The following is a 19656-nucleotide window of genomic DNA, read 5'->3' as shown; positions in this document are numbered from 1 at the left end:
CTCTTTTTTTCAGTGTTGTGTGTCTAGCTTCTGGAATAGTGCCCAGCTCATAGTCGCTGCTCGCTATACAGTAGTTGAGTGAATGAAAGAATGAATGAATTCAACTGAACACTAAATGCAGTCAATTCTATTTTCTTAATATTTTTGGTATCAACCCACCTTTATCCGTCTCACAAGCCTCCTGCATCCCAGCAGCAGTATTTAATTGACCCTCTTACGTCCAATCCCATTCTCCTCTACAATCTTCTCTGTATATTGTAGGGAGATTATTCTCAGGGACAAGAAGCCTGGCCGCATCATGCTCCTTGGTAGACCTTTGAATGACCCTTCTTCACATGCTTTCTTTTTTTTAAATTAATTATTTTATTTTATTTTGTTGGGGGGAGGTAATTAGATTTATTTATTTATTTACTTTTTTAATGAGGGACTGGGGATTGAACCCAGGACCTCGTGCATGCTAGGCACATGCTCTGCTCCTGAGCTGTCCCCTCCCCCTCCCCCGACATACTTTCCTCATCCTCATTTCTCACCACTCCCTCTTACCCTCCTCCCCTGCCTGACACTTTTATCTTCAGTTGGCCTCAGTGTTCAGTGTCCCAAATAGGCTCCTTCTCCCTTGACTTCCAAGCCTTTGCATATGGCTCCTTGCCCCTCTCACTCCTTGCTACCTGCCCTATTTCTACTTGGCTGTTTCCCTCCCCATGACACCCCCCAGCCTCCACCCATCTCCACCGTGGGAAGTGCCTGTCTTCTGCTCACCAGCTAGTCCATCCTGGCCTCTCTCCGTGTGTTGTAAAGACCTCTTTACCTGTGCCGTGCCCTGGTGAGTTTACAAGGTTCTTGAGGCAGTGGGCTGGAAAGCAGGGTCTCCTCCATCACCTAGCACACCAGCTGGCACCCAGCAGGGGCTCAGTGAATTCCTGTGAGCCAGTGAATTGGCTTTTGGAAGCTAGGTGAGCCCAGGCCAGGCGCTCTCACCAGCCGAAGGGACACTGGTTCTGCCAGGATTGATTTGCAGGTGCAACTGTATGTGTAAATGCATTTTCACTGTTCTGCCTTAGGACCCAATTTTTGAAAATTAGATTTTAAATGTCCCCTCCTCCTCACTCGCATCTCAGGCTTCAAGACAGTTAGCACATAATTTAAAATGAAAGGCGTAGAAAATTGGACTCATTTCATTTACTCTGCTTGAAATCCGTGTTAGGCTATTTTTAAACTCTCGTGGATCTTGTGCTCTTTCGGGTGTGTTGGGGGGGCAGGATGGAGGGCGCTTGTACGCTGTTAGAGATGTTTTAGCACTTTGTTTTTAATGCTTTCAGTTTTCACATTAGCATGACCCCAAATACAATGACCAGAGTCGAAGACTGAACATCAGAGTCAGCCTCAACACTGGCAGGGGGTTGTAACCAGGCAGGACCCTATTGTCATCGGTGACCATCTGACATCTGTAATGGTGCTTGTAACTGCTTAACTGTATGATGGTTTAAAGGGTTTTTCTCAGGCTCTTGCTGACCAGGGTTGGGCTGTAGAGGAGGGAGGCCTGAGTGGCCCACTCAGCCTCCCTGTGGTGCGGGTGCTGTGTGCAGGGATCAATCTCAGTGCCCTGCTCCTGACCCCAACACCTCAGAAATGGCTGTTGGGTGTTTTGTGCACCTTGTTGTTCATAACTCACCCCAACTGTGCTTGTCTGCCATTGTTTTTGGACCCTTGTGGTTTCCTTGTATCCTGTTGTTTGAGGTCCCAGGCCTCAGCCTGCTTAAAAGGCTAAAAGTGTTTACCAATCTGACTTTAAACTGCACAAGTTTTTCTATAGAGCTCTTTTCCACAGACCCCCTTCCTATGCATCCTTTGTTCTAGGTACAAGAATAATAAGAGAGTCCCAAATCCAGAGGTGAACTTCATACGCAGCAGAAGGAAGGGTACCACTGCATCTGCAAAAAACAAGAACAACTTTGCAACAATTTGTTACCCTGTAGCGATCTCTATGGAAACTAGCTCCGCCCCTTGAACTCTTGTACTCTTACTATAAAACCCCCTGCCTTCTCTCCCCAGCAGGCTCACAGTCTTAGAGGCAGTAGCCCACTGTGCCTCCTTTGCCTGGCAAAGAAAGAAAGCTGCCTTTTCTGCTTCATCCAAAATTCTGTCCTCGAGTCTCAATTTGGTCAGTGGGGTACGGAGGCCGTGTTTCAGCAGTAAGGTCAGAGCCCCCGGCTTACAGACACGGCTTTCACAGCATCCTTGTGAATGGGGCAGGGGTTCCTCTTCATCCACAGTCCTGAGTCCCTGCTCTCAGGTTAGGAGTTGGCACAAAGCCTTCCGATCTCACATATATTTCTGCCTCCTCGAGCTGCTCTGCACACCTGGAGTGTGAGTTTGAGCTTCCTCGCAGCTGGGCAGCGCTGAGTGTTGACACTGAGGTTGAGCGTCTAAGGCGCCAGTGGCCCCTAATGCCTGGCACCCAGCTGGCTTCTGGGCTTTCCCCACGGGTGCCAAATGCCCACTGCCTGTGCTCATAACCAGGATGCTTCCCCAGGTGCCCTCCTCAGCTTTATGAAAACAGCGGAACTCAGCAGCAAGGCCAGGAAAATGAAATCAGACACACTTTGTAATAGAGCTAATAAATAATCTAACTACCGCACACACATAAGGAGAACCCACTTTGGCTTGCTGTCTTCCTGAAAGTTGAATTCTAATGGGAGGGACAAAAAAATAGAAACAGAAAACAACAGCCACATATCAGTGAACCCATAAATAAAATAATTACAAGATGCTACAAGGCCTACGGAGGCAACAGTCAAGGATCGGGGGGAAATAATCAAGTGACAAGCAGCCAATGACTGCAGGGGAAGCATCCTCTAAGGGGGTGACATTTAGGTTGAAGCCGAAAGGATAGGATACCCTCCTGTGGTGGGTGGCAGGGGAGGCGTGCCAGGCGAGGATGGAGAAAAAGCCTGGTGTGTCTGTGTGTCGAAGATGAAGCCAGATCAGGGCCGAGGTGATGAGAGGACCACATGCATACAGGGAGACCAGGGGGCCGATCCGCAGTGTCTGCAGGCGTTGAGGAGGGTTTGGGTTTTGTTCCAAGGACAAAGGGAAGCCAAGGCTGAGTGTTAGACAGATTTTCATGGGTTCTCTCTCCAATGAGAAGGGTGGTGTGAAAAGGGGAAGTTGGAGCCCAGCTGTGCACCTGGAGGAGGGAGCTCTCGAAGTCTCCATGAGACTTCTGCATTCAGCTTCTGTGTCTCCCAGCTCTGCTGCATGGAAATGGCAAATCCAGGAGCCAGATGTGCCAAACCTTGATTTAGGACACTGTGTTGGGGTCATCAGGGGCACAGCCAGGGTGAACCTTCTCAGCTGCCAACTCACTCCCCCTGTGCTGAGCCCCCAACACGAGGGGGCTCCATCCCTGACTGTTCCCCCCAGGAAGGCGCCATCTGGGTGCCTCCTAACACGCGTCGTCGTAGGCTGGGCTGTGAAAGATCAGGGGTGATGCTCCCTGTCAGCTGTCTCAATAAGGCTGAAGTTCAGCTCTTTCACAACGTTGTGTTTGGAGCTGATCAGGCTTGTCTCTTCCATTCCCTTTGTCGGGTATAGAATTTGCTGCAAATGCGGGAGAGAGAAGGCTCATCACGAACACCCGTGGGGCTGGGCAGCGATGCAGCACGAAGCCCACACACGGTGTATCTGGGTGTTTAAAGTTGTGTATCAGTCTGGTAGGTGGCTAAGTGCGGCATGTCCTGTTGTCCTAACTTGAGGCTTAAATTGTAGGCTTTATTATTATGTGGAGGCCAGCAGGTCAGACCACGGCTGTAAAGCACTGTATGAAGTCACTTACATGTGGAATCTGAAAGAACGAGACAGATGAACTTATTTACAAAACAGACAGACTCACAGACGTAGAAAACAAGCTTGTGGTTACCGGGGGCGGGGAGGGGGCGTGGAAGGATAAATTGGGAATTTGGGATTTGCAGATACTAAGTACTATATATGTAATAGATAAACAGCAGGGTCCTACTGTAGAGCACAGGGAACTATATTTAATACCTTATAATAGCCTGTAATGAAAAAGAATATGAAAAGGAATGTATGTATGTATAACTGAATCACTGTGCTGTGCACCAGCAATTAACACAACATTGTAAACTGACAATCATTCAATTAAACAAATGAGAACAAACAAACAAAAAAACCTTAAAAAATAATAAAAGAGAGTTTGGACTCACAGACATAGAAAACAAACTTATGTTTACCAACGGGGAAAGGGTGAGGTGGGTGGTGGAGGGATAAATTAGGAGTCTTGGATTTGCAGATACAAACTATTATTTGCAAAAATAGATAAACAACAAGGTCCTGCTATATAGCACAGGGAACTATATATAATATCTTGTAATAGCATATAATGAAAAAGAAAATGAAAAGGAATATATATATCTTTATATATCTGAATCACTGTGCTGTACACTGGAAACTAACACAACATTGTAAGCTGACTATACTGCAATTAAAAAAAATTAAAAGAGAGTTTGTTACTTGCCATTCCTGAGAGAAGGGGACACACTGCACTATGCAGGGCCACCAGAGGAAGCACCGGGGTTGGTCAGGAGGCAGAGGGAGCGGGGAAACAGGCACCAGCCTTTACTGCAGTTTCTGGGGGAAGGAACGGGAGAGGCAGAGTCAGAAGGCTCGGGACTGGCTGGTTTGAATCATTTCAGGGCTCCAGGGTGTAGGACTGTCCCTAGTTGTCTGGTGCCCAGCCCTGGGCGATTAGGGCAGGGGGATCGTGGCCTGGAGAAGAAGACCCAGAGAGGAGGTGGCTGGGGATGTAGGCTCTGGATTGGTGGGTTTTCAGATGAAAGGTTAGTTCTCAGATGAGTGTGTTCTCTAGGAGCCAGCCATCCCCGGGGGGGGGGGGGGGCAGTCCCTCCAGGGTCAGCAAAGCCCAGATGTCAGAGCACCCTAAAATATGGAAAATAAAAAACATGGTGAACACAGCTGACAACTAATGGCTCCTTAATGGCTAGGAGCTCAGGTATGAGTTTAGAATTCTTGGATCCTCTGGGTTCTGTGCTGGAAGGGAGAAGTGACGGAGAATTGGCCCCAGCCCCCAGCCTCCCCCTGCCCTCAACGGCTGCCTCTCTTCTTTACACATCTCTGTCATCCCTCACCATGAGCGCCTCACCATGAGTGCCATCCAGGCTGTTTTCCTATAAGATTTTTTATTGCCTGGTCCTTTCACCCCTGGAGTGTGTTTGTCTCAAGGAAGCCGGCAGGCATAGATTCCTACTTTTTGTCTGTTAATTTTATAAACGTATTTGTTTTGTCGCTCAGGCATTGCCCATCCGTCCAATGATGAAAGAGAGGGCAGGCACACTGTTTGGCATTTTGCCTCTAATAAAACGTGGTCTGTAAGCAGGAGGTGTCCAGTCCTGTGTGGCCCGGTCATGGGGCCACGTGGGGCGATGGCAGGCGGGGATGTAGGCAGTGTGTGTGTGTGTGTTGGGGGGGTGTCACTAGTGGTGGAAGGAATCTCACAGCCAACTGAAAACCCACGTCTTCTGTAAAAGGCTTGTGAAATAAGGCAGTGAAAAAACTGTAGCTAGTGCCTTCCCAAAGTGCATAGAGAAGATTCATCAATCTAATCATTGCATTTTACCGTGTCTGGGAACCCAGGAGCATCTTGTTGGGTAGAAAAGCAGAAAACACTTTGAGGAGGGTATTCCAGGCAGAGGAAACAGTAGGAGCAAAGGTGCAAGTCTGAGGCACTATACTGGCCCAGGTGACCTCCCCGGAGGTGGCGGTAGGGTGCTGGGAGGGGCCTCGGGAGCTGTGCAGACGCCCTCCTTCCCTTCTTTGCTGACCTCTGAGTGTTGCTTCATCCCCCTCCTGTGACTGAACCAGGCTTGCGGGCAGGTCCAGCCCTCATTCTCCAGCGTGGACACTGGAGAGGGAAGGACCTTCAGTTAGCTCAGCTTTGGAAACTTAGAGGCAGTGAGCCTGATTGGATGCATGTCCCCTCAAGTGGAGGACAGACTCTGCCAAGAAGGTGGTGAGGGCTCGGACCTGCTGGCAGAGGGCTGGGATGAGGAGGAATAGCCCCCAAAGGGAAAGGTGTCTGGTAGGAGTCCCTCTGCCGGAGGAGGTGAACCTGGGTGCCATGCACTACCTGTCAGTAAGCAGAGGAGTCGATGTGAAACCCTCCCCTCCCCTTCCCAAGTGCCACCCTGCCAGAATCCCCTGAGTGCCAGTTACTTCCCTAGGTGGTCCAGGAGGGCGCCTCCAATACAGGAGACATCATGTGTCGTTGGGGATCTGCTCAGCATAACACGGTTGCCCTTCCCAACCCTGGAGCACATTCTGACTTGTCCTGCCAGCCTTCCAAGGGCAATAGCTCAGACAGATCGTCAGACGCAGGATGCTTTTCTGTCAAATAGAGAGATTCCAGTTTCAAACCTTCAAGAGATTTAAAGTCTCTGCTTCAGAGGGAAAAGTACATTCTTTTGTTCTGTGAAATACAGAATTTCCATCCGTGAAATTCTTGTATCATGTTCCCTAACAATTGGGCAGCGGTATTGCATATTTGAAAAAAAAAAACCACCATACACTTTGGAATGAAAGCAAATGCAGCTTTATTATTTTTTTTAATATATTCTTTGAATAAACTTCCTTCAGCCTCAGTCTCCTTATCCTCAAAAGGGATTTAGAGAGGGACTGTGCGAATTAAGCCAGATAATGCACGCAAGTGAGAGGCTCATGCCCGAAGCTCGTGTGCGCTTCCTTTCCTTAGCTTAAGAAGATCAAGTGTGGATTTGGGCTCTAAAAAATTTGTTTGAATATAATCGTGTTCCACTTTCAAAATAAAGTCCCCAATTCCATTCCTTGTCTGCCTTTTGAAAAGAATGCGTGTGGGGTGTGTGTGTGTTTGTGGGAAGCAGGGAGAAGGAATCAAAGAACCAGGGTGTGTGTTCATGAGTGTACATGACCAGGCAAGACTAAATTGAGAGTTAGGGATTAGCAGACACACACTACTGTATATAAAAGAGATAAACAACAAGGGCCTACTGTACAGCCCAGGGGACTATATTCAATAGCTTGCAATAACCTATTATGAAAAAGAATATATGTATAACCAAATCACTATGCTGTACACCAGAAATTAACACAACATTGTAAATCAACTATACTTCAATTTAAAAAATAAAGATTTGAAGCAACTTAAAAAATGTGGTAAATGGATCTCCAGGTCACAGTGCTTTCAAGGATGCACACTAGACGGCAAGACAGCAAACCCGAGCCCTGCTCTCAGCTGGGCGAGCTGGGGGGAGTGAGTGGGGGGCTCGTGGCAGGAGAGGGCACGTGCGTGGGGGTCTGTGGAGGGACGATGCTCGGAACCTATGGTGTTAGCTTTCTTGCGATCTGCTTTCCATACCACGCACGCTTGGTTTTCTCTCTGTCGTTGAATAGTGCTGATTTATTAGGCTGTGGGCTTCAAGGGCACACAGCGTGTAGGAGCAGGTCCGAGCTGCGAAAGTGAGAATGACGGTATCAGATGACACCAATTAACTGGTGACAAGCACAGCAGGTGAAGTTGGAGCTGGGGCTTTATCTGCTACGGAGCATAAGCACTCGCTGTGTATGTAAAGTTTTTAAACCTGGGGGAGCATACCTACTCATCCTCCTCCATTTCCTCCTGCCCACTGTCTCTTCCTATCTAAGCCGACATGGTTTCTACAGACGTGACTTTCCAAGTCCCTGAGATGCGCTCTGGGTTCGAGGGCGACAGGGCAGGGCTTCTCACTGCGCAGATGCAGCCATCACCCAGGGCGAAACAGTGGAAGTAGATGCTTCAAAATCAACACAGCTCAGAGCAATTGGTTTTACTTTCTTCACGGACACCTGAATCGTATTATGATGCTCCAGTTCTGAGAACCTGGATCAAGGAGCGACTCCCTCCGTCCACTTCCGAGTGTAGTTGGCACAGGGGTGATGGTAGCTCGGAGCCTGGGGTTTGGGACCTGCCCATCTCCTCTACCCACCTTGTCTTCTTTTGGCGTGGGCTGTGGGGTCGTGCTCTCCACTGACTGATCATGATGTAAAACTCCAGGAAAAGTGATTCAGAAATTATTGGGAAGGGAAAATGGGATATGGCATTAAATGCCTGATATTCTAAAACACAGATCTTATTTTATGTGCAACTGCTGTTTTGGATTATGCACGCCTCCTCTGGCTTCAGCCAGCATGGAAAACCCTTTAAGATCTCAACTTCAGTCACTTCCTCTGGGAGTCATTTTCCACCCCCTCAAGCTGGATGGAATCGCCTCCCATGGTCCTCCCCGGGTGAATGCTGCTGTAAGTTTCTATCGTTGGACCGAACTGGAGGCTTTTATTAGCCATCTGTTTGTGTGACTATCTTTGTCACCAAAGTGGGTTTTTTCCAGGCTCAGGGCAGCGTCACACTCCTCTCTGCAGCCCCGGTGCCTAACGCACCACCTGCCACATGGCAGGCGTTTCAGACACATTAGATGGTTGTACGAATAAGAGGCAGATAAACTCCGGAGATAAGCCTTGTCTTTGTCAGCACCGATTAATTCTGTAGGTCCCACATCTGACCGTTTTTCTTTTCTCTGCAAATCTCTTCTCCACATCAGAGGGAGTGAGAGAATGAACAAGAACACGTTGAATGATGAGGTCTTGCTGATGAGAAGTGAATCCATTGCTCACCTAGGGAAGATGTGTTTCTCTGGTTCCAACCTTAGAGAATTTGCAGTGACTAGTCTGAAGCCTAGGGCAGATTATGTCCTGTTGAACTCAGGAGCCCTCTCTTGGGAGTTCTGTGGAAATGACCACCAGGCGTAGTGATGGCAGAAAAATGCTGTAAACAAATCTATAGGGGAAAATATAAATGTTTCTGTAAAACTACATGAATTTGACATCTTATTATTGGGAGGCATGACCCAACATGAATGTGAACCTTGGAAAATTATTCATCATTTTCTCATTGCAAACTACTTTGAAATCACCTTGGCCTATTATATTTATATATATATATATATATATACACAATATATATATATATATACACACACACACACACACACACACACACATACATACATATATATATACACACACATATATATTTATTGACATAAATATAGATATAGATGTGTATATATGGTGTATATATACATATATACAATATATACATACATATTACACAATGGTAATGTATTTTATGCTGATATGTTAGCAGAATTCTTCCCTACACTTTACATATAATTTGATTTCCATTTGTGGATGGCTGTTCCTTATAATTGCCAGTGTTCTCTGTAATGCTGACTTTTTTACAGCAGTCTTTGGCCCCTCCTGAATTTACTCTGTCTTTGAACACCTGCTTTCATTTTGCCGGTGGCTGAAATTCCCCATGCGTTTATTCAATGCGCACGTCCTAGCCCCTCTTACATCATTTAGGATGGAGGTTGTGTTCTGTAACTGCGGGCTCTGGGATTGTCCCTCACCAGCTGTGTGACTCGGATCCTTGCTGCCCGCGTGTTTCTTTAACTGTAAAAAGGGGTGGTGGTGGTGACGATAGAGCCATTTCATAGGTACTGTCGTGGTTTTGCCTTTAGAACAAGGCGTTTTGGATGGTACCTGACACCGAGGAATTGCTGAGTAGAATGTTAACTAAATTGATGTTGCTGCAGGAAAATGGGACAGAAGAGGATGGTCACGTCCCAGGTCTCTGGTGAGTCCCTGGGATGCACCCCATCAAGGGAGGCTCCTTGGATGCGAGTAGGAAAGAATTCAAAAGTGAGCCCTAGTAATGTGAAAGTAGCTTTATTCAGAGAGGTACACACTCCATAGACACAGTGCAGGCTGTCTCAGAAGGCCAGAGAGGTGGCCCCAGGGAGAGGATGGTTAGTTCTTATAGGCTGGGAAGGTTCATATGCTAATGAGTGGGAGGATTATTTGAACTATTTTGAGGCAGGGGTGGGGGTTTCTAGGAATTGGGCCACCACCCATTTTTGACCTTTAATAGTCAGCCTGGGCGCTGTCATGGTGGCTGTGGGTGAGTCATTTGGCAGCTAATGTATTACAGTGAACCTATAATGAGGCTTAAAGTCTGCTGGAAATCAAATCTCCCACCATCTTGGGCTGAGTTGGTTTTAACCAGTTTATGTCGTATCCTCAATGGCTGTGTCATTCTTTTAATGGTTGTGCCCTGCCCACTTCCCTCCTATCTCAAAGTCATTATCTGGGTATCAAGAATTTCTGTATGTTGGGTTTCCAGTGTGACAGTCAAGATCACTTTGGTATCAGCAGGTGTTCAGGCTGATATTTCCATCTTCAGTAAAATTTGAGTTGCATAGCACCTCCTATACCAGATTCTGCCAGCTCTCAAGGTCACACAATTGTATTCCATCCCACTTATGATAGAAGTTCAACTGCAAGTCCATTTTTCTAAGTGGTTGTCCTCCCTGGATCTTTGTCAGTACTACCTTACTACTTCATCTCCGTGTGTGATTTAATTACCCAAATAAACAGAAGTCCTTTCATCAACTCAAGCAGAAGAATAATACTTAAGATGTTCAAAAGTTTCTCAGAATTCTAAAATTTCTCCTTTGTCTTTGACATCTTCCTTCTTAATCTTGTCTAAATCAGTCCTTGAATAATGATCTTTGAAATCCAGTGACTTGGTTTTGTATAACAAGGTCAGGTCTCACTTGGTACTTATGTCATTTTAGAAAACTTCAATAAAATGGCTAATGTTAGACAAAATTTGTGATTGATGCCAAACTGATGAGATCTTCTTGGCTTCCATTTTCAAATGTAAGATCACATTGAAATGGTCTCATGACGCTGTCCTTATTAATTGAGGGTGATGGGGCTGAAGTTCTTCAGAACCACCTCTTCATTCAATCTGTTGGTGAGTCTGCCTGGGTGTCACTCATTACCTGTACTATTATTATGACAAACACTGCTGTCCTTTTATGATGCAAATAAAGGATGTAATGCGGTGAGACCTAGTTAGATCTGCTTGCTCTTGACATTCTCCTGCCTTCCTTGTTTACACTGAAAATGGATGTTACTGGGTAGCTTGGTAATTTGTTTTCATTAGACTCACAGGAACATTTGTGGGTTATTGGTTATGATGAAGATTTATGGAAAAGGTTTCTGTGTGCTCCAGGGAGAAATCAATCCTGGTGCCTGGCCCCACAGAGCTCTCTGTGCCCATCGAAGCCATGTCTCTTCTGTACTTAAATAGTGCCTAATATAATGTCTTGCATGAAGTAGGACCCAGGTTAAATTCCTGTAACAGATTTGTGTGTGTGCCATGCACTCTTATAAATGTTTTTGTAGATTTACCGCGTTTAATTATCAATCAGTTTTTGTTTAATTGGATTCATAAAACTGGTCATATGAAGTTCATTCTGATATTTTGGCCCAATTCTGGATAGCAGATTCCCTCAGCATGCGGGGAGGTGGGGAAATATCCTGCCTTTCCCCCATCAGGATGGCTGGTGAGCCCTGGTCTCCTTGTTCCTTTCATATTCAGCTTCCCTTAGCATCATCCTTGGTTCTTGGAACCTTGCCTCACCCTCACTACCATGCTCTTGGCCCCTGCTCTAGGATGTTGGGAAAAGGAAGGAAAAGGAGGGAGGGTGAGAAGGGAAGAAAAGATGAGCTCTATTCTCAATTGGTGTGTCTGTGGACACATCATTCAGGAAGTTAGAAGCCTAGACTCCCTGTCTACAGTCCTGGAAGGCTGTGAGTCCACCTGTGAATGTGTGTGCATAGCTGGCCTGGGAGACGGGCCAGGATCCAGTGAAGACAATCAACGCTGCATCTTCTGCTGGTCACAGCCTCCAGGCCAGTGGAAAAGCACGTGCAACTGCCTGGATGTTCCTGTGTAGGTCCCGAGTGTCCCTGACTGGAGTTTCCAATGCTTAGATGAGTCAAGCATTCAGCATTTGATGTCTCAGTAGAATCATTCCTAGGAGATACCTCTGGATTGTTTTAAACTTGAGAGTGTGGCTCGCTTTTCCACAAGGGCAGTGCTGTGAGTATTTGTCGCTTGGATGAAAAGTACTATCACATCAGAAACTAGAATCTTAGAACCACAAGCTTCTTAAGCTGCTCTCACTCCCAGAAGGGTGTCATCTCATCACATTGCTTCAACTGCCAGTGTCTTCCAACTATCCACCTGCATTCCAGACCCTTTCTAGACTCATCTATCCAACTTCATACTTGGCACCCCACAGATGTCTAATAAACCTGAATTTGTCATATCCCAAATTGGACTCTTTTTTTTTTTAAAGTTTCTCAAGTGCTTTTATACCTCCCAACTTTATGGAGGTATAATTGAAAAGTGATATTGTAAGATCGTTAAAGTGAGTAACATGATGTTTCATGTACATTGTGAAAGAATTTCCCCTCATCAGGTTAATTAGCACATCCATCACCGCCCATGGTTACCTTTGTTTTTTCTTTGATGAGAACATGTAAGTTCTACTTTCTTTGCAAATTTCAATCCAAAATTGAACCCCAAACCGGTTTCACCCGCTATCTTCCCATCTCAGTTGATGGCAACTCTATTTTTATTTCGGTGGCTCAGGGCAAAAACCTTCTTAGTCAGTCATTTTTTTTTTTTTAAGTATTTGTACTGTTTCTTTTTTCTTTTTTTTTTTTTTTTTGTAGTGTTTGTACTGTGTTTCTTTTTTTTTTTTTTTAATTGTAGTCTAATCAGTTTACAATGTTGCATCGGTTCCTGGTGTACAGCATCATGTTCCAGTTATACAGATAGTCATTCTTGACTTATCTCTTTTTCACACATCCAAATCCAAGTCCAGCAGGAACTCCTGTTGTCTCTATCTTTAAAATATATCTAAAATCTGCTCTTATCACCAGCTCCTGCTGACACCCTGGTCTCAGTCCCCATCACCTTGTCCTGGATGATGGCACTAACCTCCCTGTATCTCTCTGATTCTCAAGTGTCCTCCTGCAGGCTCTTCTCAGCACAGCAGCCATCAGCCGATTTGTTGCCTTTCTTAGGTAGTATTTTCCCGTTTCAGTCAGAACACTCAAAATCCTGACATAGCTTTCCAGTTGCTACAGCTGTGTAACAAATCACCCACAATCGTTTATTACTTGCACAAACTCTGTGAGGCAGGAATTTAGACCGGAAGCAGCAGGGATGACCTGTCTTCCATTCCACGATGTCCAGGTCCCTCTGACTGCAAGGCTCAGATCTTCTGAAAGCTCAGCCCCTCACATGTCTGGTGGTTGATTTGAGCTGTAGGCTGAGACCTGTGCCCTGGCCATCAGCTGGAACAGCTACACGAAGGCTCTGTGGGAGGCTAGGGCTTCCTCACAGCGTGGCGGCTGGGCTCCCAGGAGGAAGAGCAGGGCAGAAGCTGGACCCCAGCCTCAGAAGTTCTGCAGCATCCTTCTTTCCTGTCATACTCCGTTGGTTGGAATAGTCTTAGCTTGTCTAGATTCAAGGGGAGGGAAATATATTTCCCTGCTTGATGGAGAGTGATCAAATTCTGGAAGAGAGGGTGGGACTGGAAATATCACTGTGGCCATGTTTGGAAATACAGTCTGCTACGGTGACCTACACGACCGGACCTGGGCTGTTTCTCTGGCCTCATCACTTCTCCCCGGAGAGCATTCTGCTCCAGCCACACATTGCTGGAGCCCTCAGGCTCTGCCCTGGGTGGCACTTCTGCTGCCCTGCTCTTCCCAGCCTGCCTGCATACATGCTCCCTGCACCAGCTTCGTGCTTTTACTGAAATGTCACTTTCTCACTGAAGCCTGCTCTGATCACTCTGCAAACTCACTCCCCTCCCCTCCTCTTGCTTTATAAAACTTACTGCCCTCCCGCTGTCAATGGAACTTTATGTTTCCTCTTTATTTCCCACCCCTACCGGAATGAAGCACTACGTAGGCAGGAATCTTTATTGATTCTGTTCACTGGCTTATACTCAAGGCTTAGAATATGTATTCAGGGCACATAAATATGGACAGGATTGAAATGGAGCATCGCTGGTTGGGGTATTCCAAATGTGCAGTCCTCGCTCTGGATGAGCCAGTGAGATGTCCACTTTCTGGACCCACATCACCATGACAATCCCCACAGTGGTGCACTCCCTGGTACATGGGAGGAACTGAAACTAAATACTGAACTAGTTTCTCTGGAGAAAAAACTTAACACAACTTAACTCTTAGGTTCAGCCAACCCAGATCAATAAGAGAAGGGACCAACTGGAACAGTTCCTTTCATTGTGTGAATTTCTGTCTTAACGGTTATCAATGAATGAACCAGAACTTTTGTTTTGATTTCTCTTGAAAGATTTGGTTTCTTTATGAGAAATTTCAAGGTACTTTTTCCAGTACAGCTCCTGTCCCTCACTCCAACACAGACATGTTGACCAAAGGGTATCAGAACTTGCCTAAAATGTACCATTTTTTTTTTATTAATAAAGTGCCTCTTTGACCCACTGAACCATAACAGCCATCTATTCCTTCAGTGCTTGGTGGTTACAAGGCACTGAGTTTATCTCTACGAGGTAGGCAATCTCACAGCTTTGGGAGCCGAGTGGTGAGTGTCTGCTTACTGGCTGGATCGGGTTTCTGTTTGTTTTGCAACTGAAGGGTCTGTCGTCCTCAGTGACCACTGGTGAGGGTCTCTGGTTCATCCATAGGATGGGACTGTCCCTTTCTCTAGTTCCCTTTCCCAAATTCTACAGCCAGGCTGTTGGCTACCAGGTGGGAAAGGTGAGGGGCCAGACACCGAATGAGCTGCCTTTGAAAGTACCAAGCTTGCTTAATGCTTGGAGCAAGGCATGACACTCCTGCTTCCTGGCTCTGACTCCTTCCACCGCATCCTTCCACCGCATCCTTCCAGGCAGCCCCTCCCATGGATTCAAGTGTTTTCCAAACATAGGGTGTTATCATTGTTAGTGACTTGACCACGATCCTTTGGTCTGGGGCTTTTAGTTGAGCAGTTCTGACTTCCGTCCAATCTTTGATGATGGTTGCATCAATGCTGGATTTTTGTTTTGCAGAAACGAGCGTGAAGGAGAGCGCTACGAAGTACATGGAGGTGCTGGAGGACAAACTGTGCAGGTAGGGATGATGATGCCGTCATGACAGACTCCAGGGCATGTCTGGATTCCTTATGACAACAGGATTTAGTGAAAGCGGAGGAAAAGGGTAGCCAATGTCTGTAATAAATCAACAAAGAACAACACAGAAAAGGAGTCCTTTGACTCCTGTAACGGAAGAAGTGGGTACCATACAAACCCCTCCCGATGCTTTTTTCTTCTTATAAAAAGTAACTGGATGAAGATGTTGAAAAGTGTCTGTGGGAGATCACAGGATAGTTTTCATGTTTCAGAAGAAGACTTTTCCCGGGTACGTTCAATTCAGAATTCATGCCTTGGTCTGATTTTCTGTTCCTTTAAATGTCTGCAATGGGGCTTCTGGATTTTGACCCAGTTTATACATGTTTTGGAACAATAGAAAAAAGCACATCTTAGGTTCTGTTTTGAATCCTGAATCAAAACCAGCATGAAAATTCTTGGTTGCCTTTTTTTTAAAAAAACCCAATTAGGAATTCAGATTTGAGAAACATTAGCGATGCTGCAGCATGTCAAGATGTTTCTGGTTTTTGTGGCTGTGTACTCAGGAAAATAAATCCCAGCCACTGGATCTGCTCCTAATTAGGGGAACAAGACGAGAATGTGGTACGTGCTTTCTTCCCTGGGAGTCAGTCGGCTTTCTGGAAAATGTTTCGCTACTATTTTGAAAATTGTTAAGTAACTCTTTAAATAGGCTATGCCTTAAACCTTTGTCTGCTCGTAGAATGCCGTTGGCTCAGATACTGCTTCTCCCTTAAGAGATGCTGAGAGGGGCTGCCTTACTGAGCTCTGCTCCTCCGGGCAAGTAGGGTACTGCAGGATGGATTCTGATGATTGGAAAGCAAGTTCTCCTAACCACTGGCTGGCATTTCCCTGCCTCCCATGCCCCAGATGTGGGGAGGCAGCCAGTGGAGAGTATGGGGTAAGAGGGTGTGTAGGTAAGAGGCATCCTCCGAAGGAAGATCTCTCATCCTGAGACAGTAGGACACCCACCTGGGTCAGGTGCACTGCCTTGAATCCAGCATCCTCCTCTCCCATGTATTCTGCCGAGGCAGGTTTCTGCAGATCCCTTTTGAACTTAACCCCGGTTACCATTTGTTTTTTAGCCAAAAGCCCCAGACACACCGTATGTCCCATTAGGTTACTGGACAGCAGGTTGAAGTTGGAAGACTTGGGCATAGGTAGAGAGACGCCCATCTAAATGGCAGCTCTGTGGACCTACTGGAGGAGGCACTCTTCCTTCAGTTTTGTAGATAAAGAAAATGCAGGTGAATGTTTACCTGAGGGTAGGCAGCTGATACGTGGTAGAGCTGCAATTAAAAAAATTTTTTTTATTAAAGTGTAGTTGATTTCAATGTGAGTTTCAGGTGTACAGCAACACCATTCAGTTATACATACATATACATACATGTTTTTTCTTTTCAGATTCTTTTCCATTATAGGTTATTACAAGAAATTGAATATAGTTCCCTGTGCTGCACAGTAGGTCCTTGTTGTTTATCTCTTTTATATACAGTAGTGTGTGTCTATTAATCCCCAGCCCTCCTTTACCCCACCTTGCCCTTCCCCCTTTGGTAACCACAGTTTTCTATGTCTGTGAGTCTAAAACCTGTATTTTTAAAACCATGATTTTATTTGCTGTCAAACCATGTTGAAGCTGCCAAATATCTGATGTGCTTAAAAGTATCTCGATTAATTTACTTTGTATCTATTCAGTCAAGGATACTTGTAAATACATAAGTAGTAGAATCATCATTTGTAAATTATACCCATAAACTCTTTGTTTCATATAATATACAGGAGAATAAATATAAACATATTACCTCTATGTATGTGTGTGTACACGTACACATATGTAAACACACAGACTTGCAATTGAAAAAGAATAAACATTTTCATAGTCATTCCATTTATTTTGAAAATCCCCTGTTCATAACTATGCCTTTGAGTTTGTGGATCGGCAGGAAGTGGCATTCCCCAACCTTACTCTCCAGGAGCGGCTTGGATGCTGGGGAGAACCTGGCTTATTATTCCTCCATCAGTGAGCGGTAGAGAAGCAAACCGCTGGCAAACACACTGTGCTCTCAAGAAGAAAATGAACTGATGAAAAAACAATCTGAGTTGTAAGTTAGATGCATGTGTGTTCCTGTTCCCCACTTCTACTAAGGGGACAGGATTTGTGGATTTTTTTCCCACCTGTTTCAGATAGCTAGGAGGGCAGCTGCAGTCAGACCTGCTCCATCCCCACTGCTGCTGCCCTGGACTGGGCTCATTAAATCTGGTGGCCTCACACCACTTCTGTGCACTTTCCCCCCGTAGCCAGAGTGCCTATTAATTGTCCTGCTTACAATCCTTCTAGACTCCTTTTGCAGCCAATAGAAATACCAAGGTCCTCATCAGCCCCACCCCCACCCCCAGGGCTCTCCATGCAGCAGCCCCAGGCTACTGCCCACCTCATCGCTGTATCCCCACCTTCTCCGGGGGCTCAGTGCTCCAAATTACCCTGATGCTTTCAATTCCCCAGCTCACCTCCCACGCAGTGCCTCTGGGGAGCCCTCCCCCTCCTAGCTGTTGGATTTGCACTCACCCTCGCACTCAGCACAATATCCCTTCTCTACTTTTCTGGCTTCCTTCTTGGTCCACACAGCAGGAGCCTCTTAACAACAATCAGCTGTATTGACTTCTGTCTGATTCTGTTGGACCGTGAGCTCCTTGAGGGTGGGGTCCATGCCTCACTTGCTTTGTATTCCAAGTGGCTGGCATGCTGTTTGGCAGATGGTAAAATTCAGTCCAATTATATTTAATGCAAATATCCAATACAATTATATTTAATGCAAGAATGAATGGATACATAGCAACTGTATCTTGAAATGTTATTTTCAACCATGAGATTCAAAGACTGGAGGCAGCCTAAGAAGATGCAATACTCCAGGACTCCATTTGTCTTGGCATCAAGTGTTTTTCTTTTAAATTGAGGTCTAGTCAGTTACAATGTGTCAATGTCTGGTGCACAGCACACTGTCCCAGTCATGCATATACATACATATATTCGTTTTCATAGTCTTTCTCTTTAAAGGTTAGTACAAGATATTGAATAGTTCCCTGTGCTATACAGATTTTTTAAAATCTGTTTTATATATAGTAGTTAATATTTGCAAATCTTGAACTCTCAATTTATCCCTTCTCACCCTCTTTCCCCTACATAACCATAAGTTTGTTTACTATGTCTATCAAATCTTAGTGGTATATAATAGAAAAGGGGAAAAAATTCTACCCTTAAGGAGCTTTCTCTGCTTATTCTTACTCCTTAAGTGAATTGTTTCCAGAGGCAGCAGCTAACATGGTATTTTGGTCTAGCTCATTTCCCTTTACAGCCGAACCTCATTTAAATTTCTGTTTTCACAATTATTATTATTTGGTGGGTTCTATTTGTTCATTTGTTTTAGTTTTTAGATTCCACATAGAGGTGAAAACATGCAGTGTTTTTCTCTGCCTGACTTAACTTCACTTAGTATGATCATCTCCAGGTCCATCTGTGTTGCTGCAAATGGCATGATTTCATTCTTTTTATGGCTGAGTAGTATTCCATTGTATATGGAAGATGTGGTATCTATTTTCTCAATTACTAAGTATTCTGTAGCCATGTTTTTCAAAGGGGCCAAAGAAATATTCAAAAGGCTTGTAAATGGGTTACATTTTTTTATTGATCATATGTTATATCTTGTGTCTCTAACTATTGTGCAGGGGACATTTATTATTGTCTAATGGACGACTCTTGTGTCTGGCTTGTGGCACCAAGCCCTCCACCCTATGGCTATGCGTAATTGTTTCACTTAAACTCGTGGAGTCTCTTGTAAGCAAGACCAATGGGAAAATTTCTTTTTTCTACCATTTTTTTTCTGAAGTTGAACATACAAATTGCCAGAAACTATAGATGCAGGTTAATGGATTATAAGTTATTTTTCTTTCCTTTTCTGAGGTGTTTTTGTTTTTGTTTTGAGTGTGCATCATACTTTTATAAGCCGAAGAGAAAACGGAAAAAATCATTACAGTCTGTTTTGAATATGGAGGTAGTTAGAAACTTTCTTAGGGACCTTCTTAGCTTTGGAGGGGACTCATTGGTCTTACCTGAAATTTATTTGGAGACATTTATTTTCCTAATTTAGTTTTTTTTTAAAATAATGTTTAGTTTTGCATTATTCTGAAATTTCTTTTTTAAAATGGATTTTGGCTGGCTTTCTCTCTCTCTCTTCCTCTGTCTCTTCCTCTCTCTCTTCCTCCCTTCCCTCCTCCCTTCCCTTCTTCCTTCCTTCCTTCTTCCTTTCCTTTCCTTTCCTTTCCTTTCCTTTCCTTTCCTTTCCTTTCCTTTCCTTTCCTTTCCTCCCTTCCTCTCTTTCTTTCTTTCTCTTTCTTCCTTTCTTCTTGAAGGTACTGGGGATTGAACCCAAGACTTCTTGCATCCTAAGCATGCTCTCTACCACTGAGTGATACCGTCCCCCTGAAATTTCAATATGGA

At 45.1% G+C, this 19656-nt stretch overlaps 1 protein-coding gene across 3 annotated transcripts in view; it reads left to right on the top strand.

The window, feature by feature from the left end:
• Positions 1-19656, top strand: part of DISC1 (DISC1 scaffold protein) — a 314908-nt gene that overhangs the window by 224422 nt on the left and 70830 nt on the right. For all 3 annotated transcript variants that reach the window (XR_012509909.1, XR_012509908.1, XM_074373156.1), the window contains exon 10: positions 15066-15126. Coding sequence is in view for 1 of the 3 variants with exons in the window: in XM_074373156.1 (XP_074229257.1) it covers positions 15066-15126 (61 nt within the window). In the remaining 2 variants the exon portion in view is untranslated. The remainder of the gene's footprint in view (positions 1-15065; positions 15127-19656) is intronic.

This window comes from Camelus bactrianus, chromosome 11 (genome assembly GCF_048773025.1).
Source record: "Camelus bactrianus isolate YW-2024 breed Bactrian camel chromosome 11, ASM4877302v1, whole genome shotgun sequence".
Taxonomy (NCBI): Eukaryota; Metazoa; Chordata; class Mammalia; order Artiodactyla; family Camelidae; genus Camelus; species Camelus bactrianus.
This window is presented reverse-complemented; position numbering and strand designations above follow the sequence as displayed.